This window comes from Podospora pseudopauciseta, chromosome 3 (assembly GCF_035222475.1).
Source record: "Podospora pseudopauciseta strain CBS 411.78 chromosome 3, whole genome shotgun sequence".
In the NCBI taxonomy this organism is placed as follows: Eukaryota; Fungi; Ascomycota; class Sordariomycetes; order Sordariales; family Podosporaceae; genus Podospora; species Podospora pseudopauciseta.
Genome location: NC_085893.1, coordinates 2,715,590 through 2,728,494, shown reverse-complemented (window position 1 = coordinate 2,728,494; position 12,905 = coordinate 2,715,590). Strand labels below are relative to the sequence as shown.

General features: G+C 52.6%; 5 protein-coding genes across 5 annotated transcripts; 1 reads left to right on the top strand and 4 right to left on the bottom strand.

Annotated features, from left to right (window-relative positions):
- Positions 1–1,438: 1,438 nt before the first annotated feature.
- Positions 1,439–3,518, bottom strand: ypt1 (ras GTPase). The gene is made up of 6 exons (XM_062911217.1): positions 3,472–3,518; positions 3,341–3,398; positions 3,064–3,249; positions 2,765–2,888; positions 2,365–2,640; positions 1,439–2,261 (listed from the first exon to the last, which is right to left on the bottom strand). Exons 3-6 carry the CDS (start codon positions 3,072–3,074, stop codon positions 2,061–2,063), a joined length of 612 nt encoding a protein of 203 aa, XP_062767234.1. The 5' UTR covers positions 3,075–3,249; positions 3,341–3,398; positions 3,472–3,518; the 3' UTR covers positions 1,439–2,060.
- A 669-nt stretch (positions 3,519–4,187) lies between these two features.
- Positions 4,188–5,242, top strand: QC763_307685 (uncharacterized protein; the record flags this gene model as incomplete). Its single annotated transcript, XM_062911216.1, has 2 exons — positions 4,188–4,479; positions 4,548–5,242. 2 exons carry the CDS (start codon positions 4,188–4,190, stop codon positions 5,240–5,242), a joined length of 987 nt encoding a protein of 328 aa, XP_062767233.1.
- A 397-nt stretch (positions 5,243–5,639) lies between these two features.
- On the bottom strand, positions 5,640–6,401 carry QC763_307680 (uncharacterized protein; the record flags this gene model as incomplete). The annotated part of the gene is made up of 1 exon (XM_062911215.1): positions 5,640–6,401. One exon carries the CDS (start codon positions 6,399–6,401, stop codon positions 5,640–5,642), a length of 762 nt encoding a protein of 253 aa, XP_062767232.1.
- Positions 6,402–9,476: 3,075 nt separating this feature from the next.
- QC763_0055570 (uncharacterized protein) lies at positions 9,477–9,819 on the bottom strand (the record flags this gene model as incomplete). Its single annotated transcript, XM_062905806.1, has 2 exons — positions 9,477–9,626; positions 9,703–9,819. The coding sequence occupies 2 exons, from the start codon at positions 9,817–9,819 to the stop codon at positions 9,477–9,479; spliced, it is 267 nt and encodes an 88-aa protein (XP_062767231.1).
- A 557-nt stretch (positions 9,820–10,376) lies between these two features.
- On the bottom strand, positions 10,377–11,198 carry QC763_307670 (uncharacterized protein; the record flags this gene model as incomplete). The annotated part of the gene is made up of 1 exon (XM_062911214.1): positions 10,377–11,198. One exon carries the CDS (start codon positions 11,196–11,198, stop codon positions 10,377–10,379), a length of 822 nt encoding a protein of 273 aa, XP_062767230.1.
- Between the last annotated feature and the right edge of the window lie 1,707 nt (positions 11,199–12,905).

Genomic DNA, 12,905 nt, shown 5'->3' with positions numbered 1-12,905 from the left:
CTCATGTCCCTCCCTTCTTTTTCGGAGTTCGGTTTCTCTTTTCTCTTCGACATTCGGGAAAAAGTGGCAAAGGGCTTCATCACTTACACGGACTTGTTATCCACCTCGAGATCCAGTGCGCCAAGAGGAAGACAGGGACTGGTGTTAGTCACGGATGCACCTACAACCCTGGAGGTGTTAGTCACTGTGCCACGTTTAACCCTTGGCCTGAGCGCAGGACTCATCTTTTCAGGTCTTTTCGAAGATCTATATAACTTGGGCGAAATCGTCTTATTTGTTGTTTTATCCTTCCATTATACGCTTCTCAGACTATCAGAAAGTCTCTCAAAGTTTCAAGAACACCAAGAACACCGTTCCTCAACACCACACCACACCTTCACCACCCACTCCTCACTCAAGGAAGATACAAGGAACACAAACTCAAAAATGAGCTGCCCCTGCTCCCGCTGCTTCAACGGCCTAGGCCACCACTACTCCCCACCACAAATCCAGCCCCAACAACAACAACCAAGATCACCCTACGGCAGCACCAGCAGCTCCCTCCTCAACAAGCTCAAGAGGAAGACGAGCATCTCCAGCATAGCCTCGAGCACACCACTCCTCAGCAGTTCATCCCAGAAGTGAGAGTGGCCATGGTCAACAATTGACAGAATGAGACCACAGCATGCACCGGGTCATGAAACGGAAAGCAACCGGTCACCACAAATGAACCACTTCACACTGGCTTCTGTCGGATACACACAGAAAAAACACCGCTCCTAAATTATACCACACCACGAACACCACACTTATATCAAGGGAAAGGAGCCCAAAGAACCAACAACACAAAAAGTAAACAACAACCACCAAACACGACATCTACACCTTGTTAGGGTTGCAGGCGAAGACGCAGAAGAAGGCGACAACCAAGCAACGACATGATCTGCCACGTGGAGCAAGAGAGAGAGAGAGAGGGAGGGAGAGAGAGAGAGAACAGACAGGAAGCGATACCCAAAAAGCAGGAGCGAGGTGTTTCCTTTTGCTTACTTTTCTGGAATTTCATGAAGCGTTTTGGGTACAGTTTGGAACTGGTTTATGAAGATATGATTTTGGACGCATTGTCGCTGGAGGATTTGCGAATGTTTATCAAGAAGGAGTTCTTCCATTTTTTAAGGAGTTTATATAGTAGCGTTTCTCTAGGGTTCAGTTGGTATCCAAGAAGTCTTTGAACTGTATTCGTAAATGCAGTATGGAGTGTTTCGTTCCAGTGAGCATTTGGTTAGAAGCCTAAAACCGGTGACGATTATTCTTCTTGTGTACCGATTTCCTCATCGTCTTTACTGTTCTTCAATCTTCTCAAAGCTCGTCATCGGTTGAAAGAGCACGACACGAGTATTGCATCTCAATAAGCCGCAGGAGCAAAACAATACCTGCGGTCACATTCACACACACACACAAATCACATGGATAAGGCAGAGTTCCGTATTACTTAGACAAAACCTAGCCATGTAATGAACCCTTGTTATGCCCAAACTCAAATCAACAAAACACAGACACAGACAGGACCTGACGCACATAAAAAGAGCTGTAGTAGGTAGTAGCAATGCCAGAAACACGACATCAAAGGAAATTAAAAGAAAAAAAGGCCCAACCGCAAACCTCCCTATTCAGTACTGTTCCTGTTTGGGTCCGCCCACCCCTTTCCCGTTCTGCTGTGCGCCTTCTGGGCCGTGCCAAAGAGCTATTAACCCCCCTTGTGGTATGTCCTTTGCCATTTTCATGCTGGCGTTCTCCTCTGCGGCTGTCTAGGAGTCATATCTGAAGTCCAGCCAAAAAGAGCCGCGTAGCTTCCCATGGCGAATTCCAAACCACTTCCTAAGAAGCGTAACTTGCCCAACCAACAACAGCCCGGCGTAGATTCCACACGGAGTAGGTAGACAGACAGACAGACAGACAGAAAACCTTCCCTCACACACGGCTCCCGCAGATCTAACCATATCCGGCCCATCCGATGCAAGAAAACCGTCCCAACGCCCCAGAAACAACAACGGCGCACAACGCTAAGGAGACAAAATTATCGTTTAGCAGCAGCCACCGGACTGGTTGTTGGAGACACCCTGTCCAGGCGACACGTTGACGTTCGCCTTGGTGTTGTTGGTGGCAATGCTGCTGCCCATGCGCTCCTTGATCTGGCGAGCCATGGTCAAGAAAGCCTGCTCGACGTTGCTGGCGTTCTTTGCTGATGTCTCGAGGAATGGGATGCCCAAGCTGTCGGCAAATTCCTACAAAACGCCACGGGTCAGCACGATGCACACCTTGTTGCTGCGGGGGCCAACAGTCCCGAGGCATGTGATCCCGACAGTTGCGGGGAAATGTGAGCCTTACCTTTGCGACTTGGTAATCAACCACCTTCTTATCCGCCATATCGCTCTTGTTGCCAACCAGGAGCTTGTTAACGCCCTCGGTGGCGTACCTGTCGATTTCTTGGAGCCATTGCTTCACGTTGTTGAAGCTGTCCATATCGGTAACATCGTAGACGACGCAGATGCCGTGCGCGCCACGGTAGTATGAGGATGTGATTGTGCGGAAGCGTTCTTGGCCGGCAGTATCCCACTGTAACTTTCGAGTTAGCCGGTGCTGCTGTTGCCCATCTTTCTCTTTCGGGCGGGGGGGGGGCATACAATCTGGAGCTTCACGGTCTTCCCGTCGAGTTCGATCGTCCGGATTTTCTGCATACGGGTTAGCCGCTGCTGGTGGGGTTTCGGTTTTTTTTGGGAACGCATACGAAGTCAACGCCGATCGTGGAGATGTAGGACTCGGTGTAGGTGTCGTCGGCGAACCGCAAGAGCAAGCAAGACTTTCCGACACCGGAGTCTCCGATGAGGAGGAGCTTGAAGAGATAGTCGTATCTGGTGTGACGTTAGAAGAGGCTGTACGCAAGGGACTGGCCGTAGAACTGCAGGGGCGTGGCCAGTAAGACAGTCGTGGGAGAGACACTCTGACAGAGGCGGTGGTTAGCAGGCAAACAAAGCGACAAGAGGGCGGCAGACGGCAGGGGTTGGTGGCTTGGGCTCAACTCACTACTCGGGATTCATGGTGGGCAGCGGTGATAGCGATGGGTGGATATCAGGATGAGGAGTCGGCTCGACGGTGGTGGCGGTGGTAATGGTGATGATGGAGGGGCTCGGGGTACGGTTCGCGCCGACAACAGTTGAGAGAAGGTTGATGATGTGTAGAAGGCAGCAGGTCGGTCGGCGTCTCTTGGAAAGGCTGCGTCAGGGCGTCAGAACAACTGGGGGTGGACCCAGCTTGATTGGACCGCTGGAGACAAAACGCAGGGGCCTACTAGGGGGCGGCTCACGTGATGCTTATCGGCTGGGCGGTGTACTCGACACCACTGTATCATGCGTACCTATCAACTGTTGATCGCGAGCAAAGACGGCGGAATGAGCAAGGCGATGAGCAAGACGAGGAGGTGTTGGTGGAACGAACATAAACTGGGGGCTTGGATCTTTTCAAATAAATATTTTCTGGAAGAAAGTTACAGTTTTGTGCCACCGTCAAGTGGGCTGTCTCTCTGGGCTGTCTCTAATTAACTCTTAGACAGCAGGATCTTCCCAGATGGTAGCCGCCTGACTGATATCGTCATCAGCTGCCAGAACCCAAAATATTCCGCCCGGTCAGGAGTTGCTCTTTTTACTATGGTTTCCAGCGCATCTTTACCGGGCTTGCCGTCGACTGACTTTCCACATGGCCAGCGGGACGAGATGCTGGCTTCTTGGGGCGTGCCGTTGTATGTCTTGGATGGCACCATCAGTGCGTTTGAGCCACATCACAAAGCACACAAGCCATTCTGTTCTGCCTCTGCATAGATGTGATACAGAGGCCAAAGAGCGTCCTGTGAGACTTCCATGATTCCAATTTATTTCTTAAGGTCTACAAAAAGATTATCTCTCAGACATGACATGTTGCATCTCTCACTTATCGTCTTATCCGAGAGCCCCGCTCCGAGCACAGCGCCAGGACCACATGGCAATGGAGTGTAGCGCCGACAGCCGTTCATCGCCAGCGCCGCAAAAGAAATTCGGACACTGACATCATTCCGACAAGCACCACCATCCCGGCACAATCCGTCTTCTATACTTTGCGCCGCCAGCAGCACTCACCGATCGAGGACTATAATATCACTCTGCCGTATCCAACCGTCAATGTCTACACCATCAAGAGCTCGAGCTCTGCGATCAACATGCGCATCAACACCATGGACAGCTCCCGCAGCTCCCACAACCGGTAGACAGCTCCAGCAACCCTCAACCTCACCACCACAATCACAACCACAACCACCATCCCACCTACCACACCAATCTCGCCCCCTTTCAACAACAGTACCGGCCCAACCCGCAATAAACTTCCACTCCCACCCCCCGCTATCCTTTCCCTCCTCCGCAGACCCGGACCAAAAACCCCCAGACAAAGACCGCAAAGTCAAGCTCGGCAAAAGTGAGCCGCTTCCCCCTTCCTCTCCCCCTTTTGTTCCCCCAGTTCATACTAACATTGTCCCCTCCCAGCCCTAAGAACCCTCCAATCCCACCTCCCCACCATCCTCCTCTCCCCCCTCCCCCAAGAAATCCTCTCCCCCTCCATAACCTTGCACCTCTTCCCCTCCACTCACCCCCACCTCCCCGCCGTCTCAGGCCGAATCTCCTACATCGCCGCCCTCTTGTCGTCACCAATAGCATGGAACCGCCTCCCCCTCGTCGGCAACGTCCGCTTGGAAATCCTTTCCGAACGAATGATCAAAGACCCTCACTACTCCTCCCCCGCGTTCCGACAGACGAGACCGAAGGATGCTTTTGGGGAGCAGCTGATTGTTAGGTGGAGGACCACGGGGGGGAAGCAAAAGTTGGGAAAGGCAAAGGGGGAGAAGAATGGGTGGTTGCCTTGGGAGAAAGATGACGGAGGGAAGCAAGGGGGGGTAGACACGGAATATAAAGCCCCGGTGGGGACGGCGCAGGGGGTGGGTAGTGGCAAAGAGTTTACCGGGTTGTTTATTTTTGATTTTGACACGGAGGGGAGGATAATCAGTCATACTATCGAGCATGTTGAGCAGGGGGGGCAGTGGGAGAGGGGGGTGGGGGCTAAGGTGGTGGGGTTGACGGATTGGTTGTTGGGGGGGTTTAGAGGGGGGGACGGGGGGGCGCCTTGTCCTGCTTTTGCGGGGAATAGGGGGGGTTGTTTTGAGGGGAGTGGGAAGGGGAGGTGATACTGGGGAAGCAAGTGTGTGATTATGAGTTTCATGTCTATGCTTATGAATGAATGGGCGGGGTGTATTTATGGTTATTATACATCAGGCGTAACAAGAGGGGGGTAGGTGCTGGCAAGCGGTTATGTGAGCATTGGGAAAGGGGCTGGTGGGAGTTGGAGGCAGATGTAAAATATGATACCACCCTCCTCTGTGTATTTTACGAGATCAAAGTCAAAGTTGCAAACATAAGGCAAAAACAAAATGCATTCAACTGTCAAAGCCAAAATGCGACTACAAAACAAGGATATGTTGGACATCCTCTCTTTCACTCATCCAAAGAAAAACAAAAGAAACAACAAGCCGTGTTAAAACAAGCCTGTCCCCCCGTCCCTCATTTTCTTCCCATCCCCCCAACCTAAGCCCTCGTATCACCCCCCATCTCCCCGCTCAGCTCCCGTGACGTCGTTCCCCTGGCCCTCAACCCCTCAGCCTCAATCTCGATCCCGTTTCCGTTGGCATAACCCCCGTTCAAAACCTTCTTCACCCCATTGATTTTCTTTTCCTCCCCCTTGCCGGCAGCACCACCCTTAGCAGCCAAGTACCCGTTCAAAGCCCGCTCGGCAGCCCTGACAACCTCCCTCAGCGCCTTTGCGGTCTCATCATCTTGTCCCCCCTTTGTCCCGTTCATCCCCAGCAGCTCCCTAATATGCGCGTTGAGAAACACACCCTCCAGCTGCTCAGGCTTCATATCCCTCGCGCCGCTGATCCGTCCTTTACAGCTGCTGCTTCCACAGAAGCAGTCGAACGGCTGGGCCATGGCGTATTCAGTCGAGGGGTAGAAGAAGGTGAGTTCCTCCCCGACTTTGAGCCCTTTTGGTCCGGCCATGACGACGAGGTTGGTGGTGTCGAAGATGAGGGAGGGGTCGCACGAGTGGTTGATGTAGAGGAGGTCAGAGTTGAGGTTGAGGTGGGAGTTGATCCCGCACTGGACGGTAGCATAGGTTGGGGAGGGGGCGGGGGTGCAGGGGGGGAAGTCTAGCTTGGCGAAGAGGCCGAAGGGGGGGAGGGTGATGAGGGAGAGGGATCTGGTTGTGAAGGAGGTGTCGTCGGTGGCGTAGATGACTTGTTGGATGGTGGGGTGGGAGGGTTGGGGCCAGTGGGGGGTCACGTGGGACATTTTGGCTGTGGTGAGGGCGGGAAGGTTGGTGATGGGTGGTGGTGTGGTGTTGATGCTCCAACAGATGGATGTTTGGGGTAAACAAAAAGTTCAAGAAACTATCTTGAAAAACAAAGAGAGGAAAAGAGAAAAAGAAAACGCAACAGCAAACCGAGATAGTACTCTCCCCTTTTAGTACAACGCCAACGGTCAACCGGCAGTCAAACCCACTCTTTGTCTCCTCACCACATCCCACTACCGTATCCAACCAACACAGTCGGTCGTTGCTCGGCTTAGAGGAGGCAACACCCCCCTCTCCTCTCTCCCCATCCCATCCCCCATGGCCGGGATGATGGTAGCCAGGTGTCCACCTCAAGCATACTTTACCAAGGCAACAACCCATCAAGCGAGAGACGCAACATGAAAAAAAAAGCATATGACAGAGCCGCCCTTGTTACTCGCGGCGCGCGCGATTTCTCATCCTTCACCACCACCACCACCATCACCTACCATCATCATATGTCAGGTATCACCATCTCTTCTTACCTCATCATTGGAATTGCCCCTCTATCATACACCTATCAATTGATCCAATATGAACCCCTCCTCCCTCTGTCGTCAATCTCCCCCATAACCCCCATAACACTGAACATACACCTGCTCTGGCCAAGAAAAATCCGATCGCGATATGCCCAACACCAACCAAAACCAGCCTACCAAGAGCCTCAGCATACATAAGGGCGGGGTTGCGTTGTTTTTTCTTCATATCCTTGCACTATTCCCACTTCATGACCCCCAAAAAGAAAGGCGGGGTTTCCTCCGGCTTCCCGGCATTCAACTCACCCTTATCCACCACCAAAGGTACGGTAACGAATACCGCGGGGAAGAAGAACAATGAAGAAGAAAAAAACTTGCCATCTTACAAACCCACCCCATCCGCAATGAGAGTACGCGGATGCGAGTTTCAACCTATGAGGAACGGCCGGGTTTCCCAATGTGGCACTTGTGTGTTCCAACTCCCTCCCCCCTTCTTACTTGTGCCTGTTTTGTGGTTACCATGAAAATCCCTGTCAGTCATTTCATGCACGCCATAGATGCGCTTAAACCTTTCAGCAATGCCCTGTGTACCAAGACCAATCGCGTTTCCAAATCCCCCCCTCTCCTCTCCATACCATGGGGGTTGGGGTTGGCCTTCCCCCATAATAAGTGGTATATTGATATGTATAGAATCGGGGTAGCGAATATAACGTCATGGCGCCAGGGGAAACAATGAGGCTTCTTTGTCCCACTATCTTCGGCGTGGGGGAGGGCTGGTAAATAAAAACTGAATAAGATATCTACCACCCGCCCAAGATGTTCTTGTTGTTGTTGTTGTTGGATACAGGCCGCCTCTTAAAATAGGTGAATGATTCGAACGGGAAAGATTCTAGAAGAGAACTTTCCCCCCGAGAAAGGACTGGAGAAGGGTAAAAAGCGGGGCCGGCTGAACGGTGTTAGTGTCAACGTTTTAGCGGGGTTGATCCCCCTAATATCTCGCTAGGGCAGACTGTAACAGACATGTCGAATGCTTGACCTTTCCTCCAACGCGCTCCGGATCTGCAGAGACAGGTGACAGAGAGACGAGTTTGGAGGTGCAATATGCCAGGGCACGAGAGGGACGTTGGTGAGGTTTGGAGTGTGATATCTGACTTGTCACTAGAGAAAAGTGATAACAATTGGGGGTCAGCCATCAGCCTCGATTCCCCCCTACCCCCCCAGCAGGTCTTGATGATCTGAGAAAATTCCAGACGATGTCAACACCAGCAAGCCCGAGGTTGACGGGGCTGATATCAGATTCTCGTAGAAAAAAAAAAGAAAAAAGAAATGGCCGCACGTGGCTCTCACGGACTCTGTATGAAACATAACATCCATCCATGTGGGGGACAGGGGGCTCAACCTGTCCTGAATGGTACCGAGGAGCTTCAGGACACGGGAGAGAGACAGAACCTCGCAAGCCACCGTCATGCTCCACCGTCTGTAAGAAGCAAGTCATTCCTGCAGAGAGCAGCCCATCCCGCTGTGCATCGGCGGGTACGGTCAATGATCGATGGCGCAGAGAAAAGAACGGACTGCGTGGCATCAGACTCGGTACTGCGCGGTGTCTTAGGGGCTCCCCCCCTCCCCCTCCCCCATAGAGCGGGTCGCCCGTCACAGTGTCCCACCTGTCAAAGGACTTGAGATGCCGGGTTGGGTTGCCAGATATCCCACCTTTTTACCATTTATTTTTTACGCTGCTTGCCTGTTTGGTCGACCCGGACTTGTGTCAACTGTGGGTCGGTTCGCTGAGCATTATCGTGGATATTATCGTGTCCTCGTGTCCTGGCTGTTTAACCAGAATGTCACTTGGAAAATGGGACCTATGGCCGCATACGCTGCGGGCAGCTTTCGAATCCACTCTAGAGCCACCAGAACTACATGCTCTTCCGCTTGGAAACATGCCGTCGGTCCGTTTCTCGTAAACAGCCATGCTGCCCTGTTGTTTCCAAAACCGCCAGACGGCTGGAGCGGCCGCCCTGCAGGACATAGTCCGTAGTCGAGGACAGACGCTAGGAGACAGGCGAAGCATGTATAGCGGGGAACGTCTCGATGGCGTGGGCTTGATAGAGATCCATAGCGTCACCGGAGTGGGTTGCGGCTTAAACGTGCGGCCTTAACACGCCCTTTAATCTCTGGGATGCCAGACCACCACGTTCCCGCGACCTGTCACCTGGACAGCTTTGCATAGATTCGACCCCTGCTTGGGATGATCAAGATTCCGGTTCAGTCCAAGGATGAGGGTGTTCCGCAATCATCAGATTGTGAGTTTATTATCCGTGCGCTGCTGCCGGGCACCATGTACTGCCCCCCATCATGGAGCAGTCGAATCAGCCGGGCTCCTGAGAGAGCCTGGCAGACGAGTCACCACGCAACCCTGTCCATCAACCCGCGTCCGAGTGGGATGCCACATGCAGTGCTGGAGGCCTTTCGATAGGAGCAGTGGGCTGGTCTCACTATCGGGGGCCCATGGCCAAGGTGGAACTGTATCTCTCGCCCTCCCCTCAAGGGAGGAGTCTTCGCTCAGGCCTCTTTTGAGAAAGTCAAGTGTGTGGGGGACATCGGGTCCTCGCAGTGCTTAAAGAGGAGCTGATCACCAGGTGTCTTCCAGTCGACCTGCTCAGCATTCTTCATCCTCTTCAACCTCTTCAGACGCCGAGATCCGAAGCGAAGCTAAACAACCAGTCCCTAAGGTTCCTATTAGAACACTACCACCGTCAAAACATAGCACGGAGGGACCGGAACCAACCTTCACCAATACGCCGTATCCAGCGATAGCCAATCCGGAGCTTCCCAAGGTATGTTGCATGAAATGCAGAGCGGGGTGCCACAGGGCTAATGTCAACCTCTTCCACAGATGGCGCATTTACTTCCTGCATCCTCCTTCGTTTGCCAGGGCAAGCCTCAACCTCCTCCCGCTCCTACACCTCCCACTCCCAATCCTCCAGAGCCTCCTTACTAAATCCGAGGGCAACCAAGCTTGGGATAACGACGATAAGGAAACGGCCTTGCAGATATGGGTCGATCGAAACGACAGATCCCCTTGATCGACCGCGGGTCGGCCCGTGTGGCGCAACCTCGGCAAATATGGAAACGAACATGACGCGAGGGATTTAAAGAGCCTCTATCTGCTACCTCGGCACTTCGGGGCTGGCTGAAAGGGCGTGAGAACATGAGTGGGACCATGGGTTTCTCTTGGGAAGCGGGCTTGTAACAAGTATAACGATGGCTGTTCGGTATTGCGGCTGGTGAAGAAATGAAACACGAGAGAAAGGCGGCGACTTCACATGCATTACCTGGGAGGCAAAGCACTGGTTTCAGGTGGAACGCTGTTTGAAGCATTCATAGCATTAGCAAGCGAGATTATGCATTCCCTATGCCAACCCTTCCTCGTGAAGCCCGTATCCAACCACCAGGCTTCTGCTACCTGTTCTCGTTGATGAACGAAGCGAGACCATCCTCGGCGATCATGAGGATTTGCATGTTGGCCAGAGACTCGTTGACGCAGGTGGTGCCGTTTAGGAAAGCACACCAGAGCTTCTGGACAACGTTGTCAAGAGTGGGCAGTCTCAAGTGGCGCGTCTCTGTGTCTTCGGTCGTGGTGGTGATGAGGAGACGTTGAGCAGCAGGGCAACGGTCGATGATGTGAAACAAAGTGCCAAAGATGGAATCGGACTCGTAGAGGCTGAGATGTAGCTCCTCAAAGGCACAGGCAATGTGCTTTATGCGGGCGGTGTCCTCTTTGCGAAAGAAGTGAGACATGGGCGAGCTGAAGCCAAACTCATCGTAAGGTTCGAGCTCGCCAAGTAGGAGCAAAGCATCCAGGTTGAAGTTGAACCAAACACGAGCGTCACCCTGTGCGGGCAACACACTCGTTTCTGGGGCGGCCAATCTCGGCGGAATCTTCCAGGCAAAGGTGAGCTCGTAGTGGCGGAGAGCAAGAGCGCGAGATTCGCGGTTTACATGAAGCAAGACCGGGATGGAGCGTGTCGTTGAACGCTTGGCCATTTGGGCGTGTTTCTGGGTCTTGCACCGGTTGTCCACACATGCTGCCAGAACGATCCTCGGTTGGATCAAGACTTCCCAGATAGATAGTCGGATTTCTGGCGGAAGATCACCAAAGCAGGTGAAAATCTGGGTTGGTTGTTGTTTGGAAATCCCCTCATCCAGGCCATCGTGGACAACTTGAAACTCGAGCCGGAGCCGGGTCTTTTCCTCGCCCCGGTTATACCACAATAGAGACATGTTTGCTGTTGAAAGAAGGGCTAGAAAAAATGATCAATATCCAAAAATGAGATGTAGTTTGCAGTTTGCGAAAATCGGAAACAAACGCCACGGAGCTTAATGGTTCGATGAGATTGAGATGGCAGGTGGCTAACGGTGTTTGGCAAAGCTCACAGTTAGGCAACCATCGTGTAAGCCGCGCTCTTTACAGTGGTGGCTGTTTTTTCCCTAACACCGGGAACATGCCCAGACCGTTGACAAAGCTTAATCGGTAATATTTAATCTTATCAGATTGCTAACAGCAGACCGTTTGTTTGCTTAACAAGCCAACGGTGGGAGATAAATCTCAGATAAATCTCAGATAAATCTCAGATAAACCTTATCGTCTGCATATGCCCTTTTGATATCTATTCAGAGCGACCTAAGTCAGGGTATTTGATGGTTGGACGTCCAAATAGCCTCACAAGCTTTTATGAATGGACCCACCGTACAGAGTGTGCGGCTTATGCCGGCAATGGCCCCTCGAATACGTAAGAGATTGGTTGAACCATCTGATGAATTCGTCCAGCTTCCCGTCAGAAAAGACAGCCAGCGGGAACGCCGAAGCCGGCCTCGAATCTGGGAAGTTTAGGGAGGTCGTCGTCGACAGGGGCCCGCTGAGCTTCTGCACCCAGGGATGTTCTGCATTACAGAACGCCACCAGATGGCCAAGCCTACCCCTGTGAGGCTCTGCCCGAAGTCTTCTCGTAATGTCAACAACAACCTGAATCGCTGTACACCAGCTCCGCAGTCGGAGAATCCAATTTCCGCAGGAAATGGCAATCTTGAAAGGCTTCGGGTATCTACCAGCACAGACCGGTTGCGGGGTGCTTGGCAGTTGGCGATGCATCTGGCACACCCGGCGGCAGCCATGTGCCAAATGTCAGGAATATCTGGGGAAGCGCCACCATCCATGGATTTTCTTTTTTGGAGAATTTCTGATTGGATGTCTTGAAAGAGAGTGGATGAAGGGCATGGCGTGCCAGCTCGATCCTGGAGGCTGTCCATTGATCCGAACTCTTACCGCGGGGAACAAGAACTGAGAATCCTATCTGCACGTGGAATGCCCAGCGGGAGGAGCCAGTGTGCTGAAACCAGTTGGAAGATGCTTCTGGAACAGACGTTGTAACATGGATATATTGCACTTTGAAGATGAACACAAGTTGCATACGGACACACAACAGAAGAGACCTTTTTGACCATTGAAGTCTGAAGAGGCTCAGAGACATTGGGTCAGCCCCACATATCCGTTCGGCCGGGAGATGGTTAGCCTACGTGGGGTTTCTTGGCCCATCTGCCGCTGCTGACTCTTGGCTTTCTCCCGTCTGTCTTGTTCACATGCTTACGATTGATTCTCTTGGGCACCCGCCCTCTCACAGAGCGCAGCCGACACTGGAAATCTCGCTGGAACTATATTCCTCTTCCTGTCTTGCCAGCCGCTTTGGACATCGCTTCAGCTTGGTCCAGACTCTTGGTACCCCTCACCTTTTGTGCACCTACTCTGTCCGTACAGGTAATCTATCTTTCCTGCAGTTGTCCCAGCTTCCTAGTTGTCTAACCTTTGCCAGAGAATAGGCCATCACCAACGGGTGAAGACTGTCCATCTCTGACTGACAGTCCCACGTCGCCATAACACAGTGACTTCCTCCGTGTGGGGAAACCTGGAGAGCGTTGCAAGTGGCTTGGCAC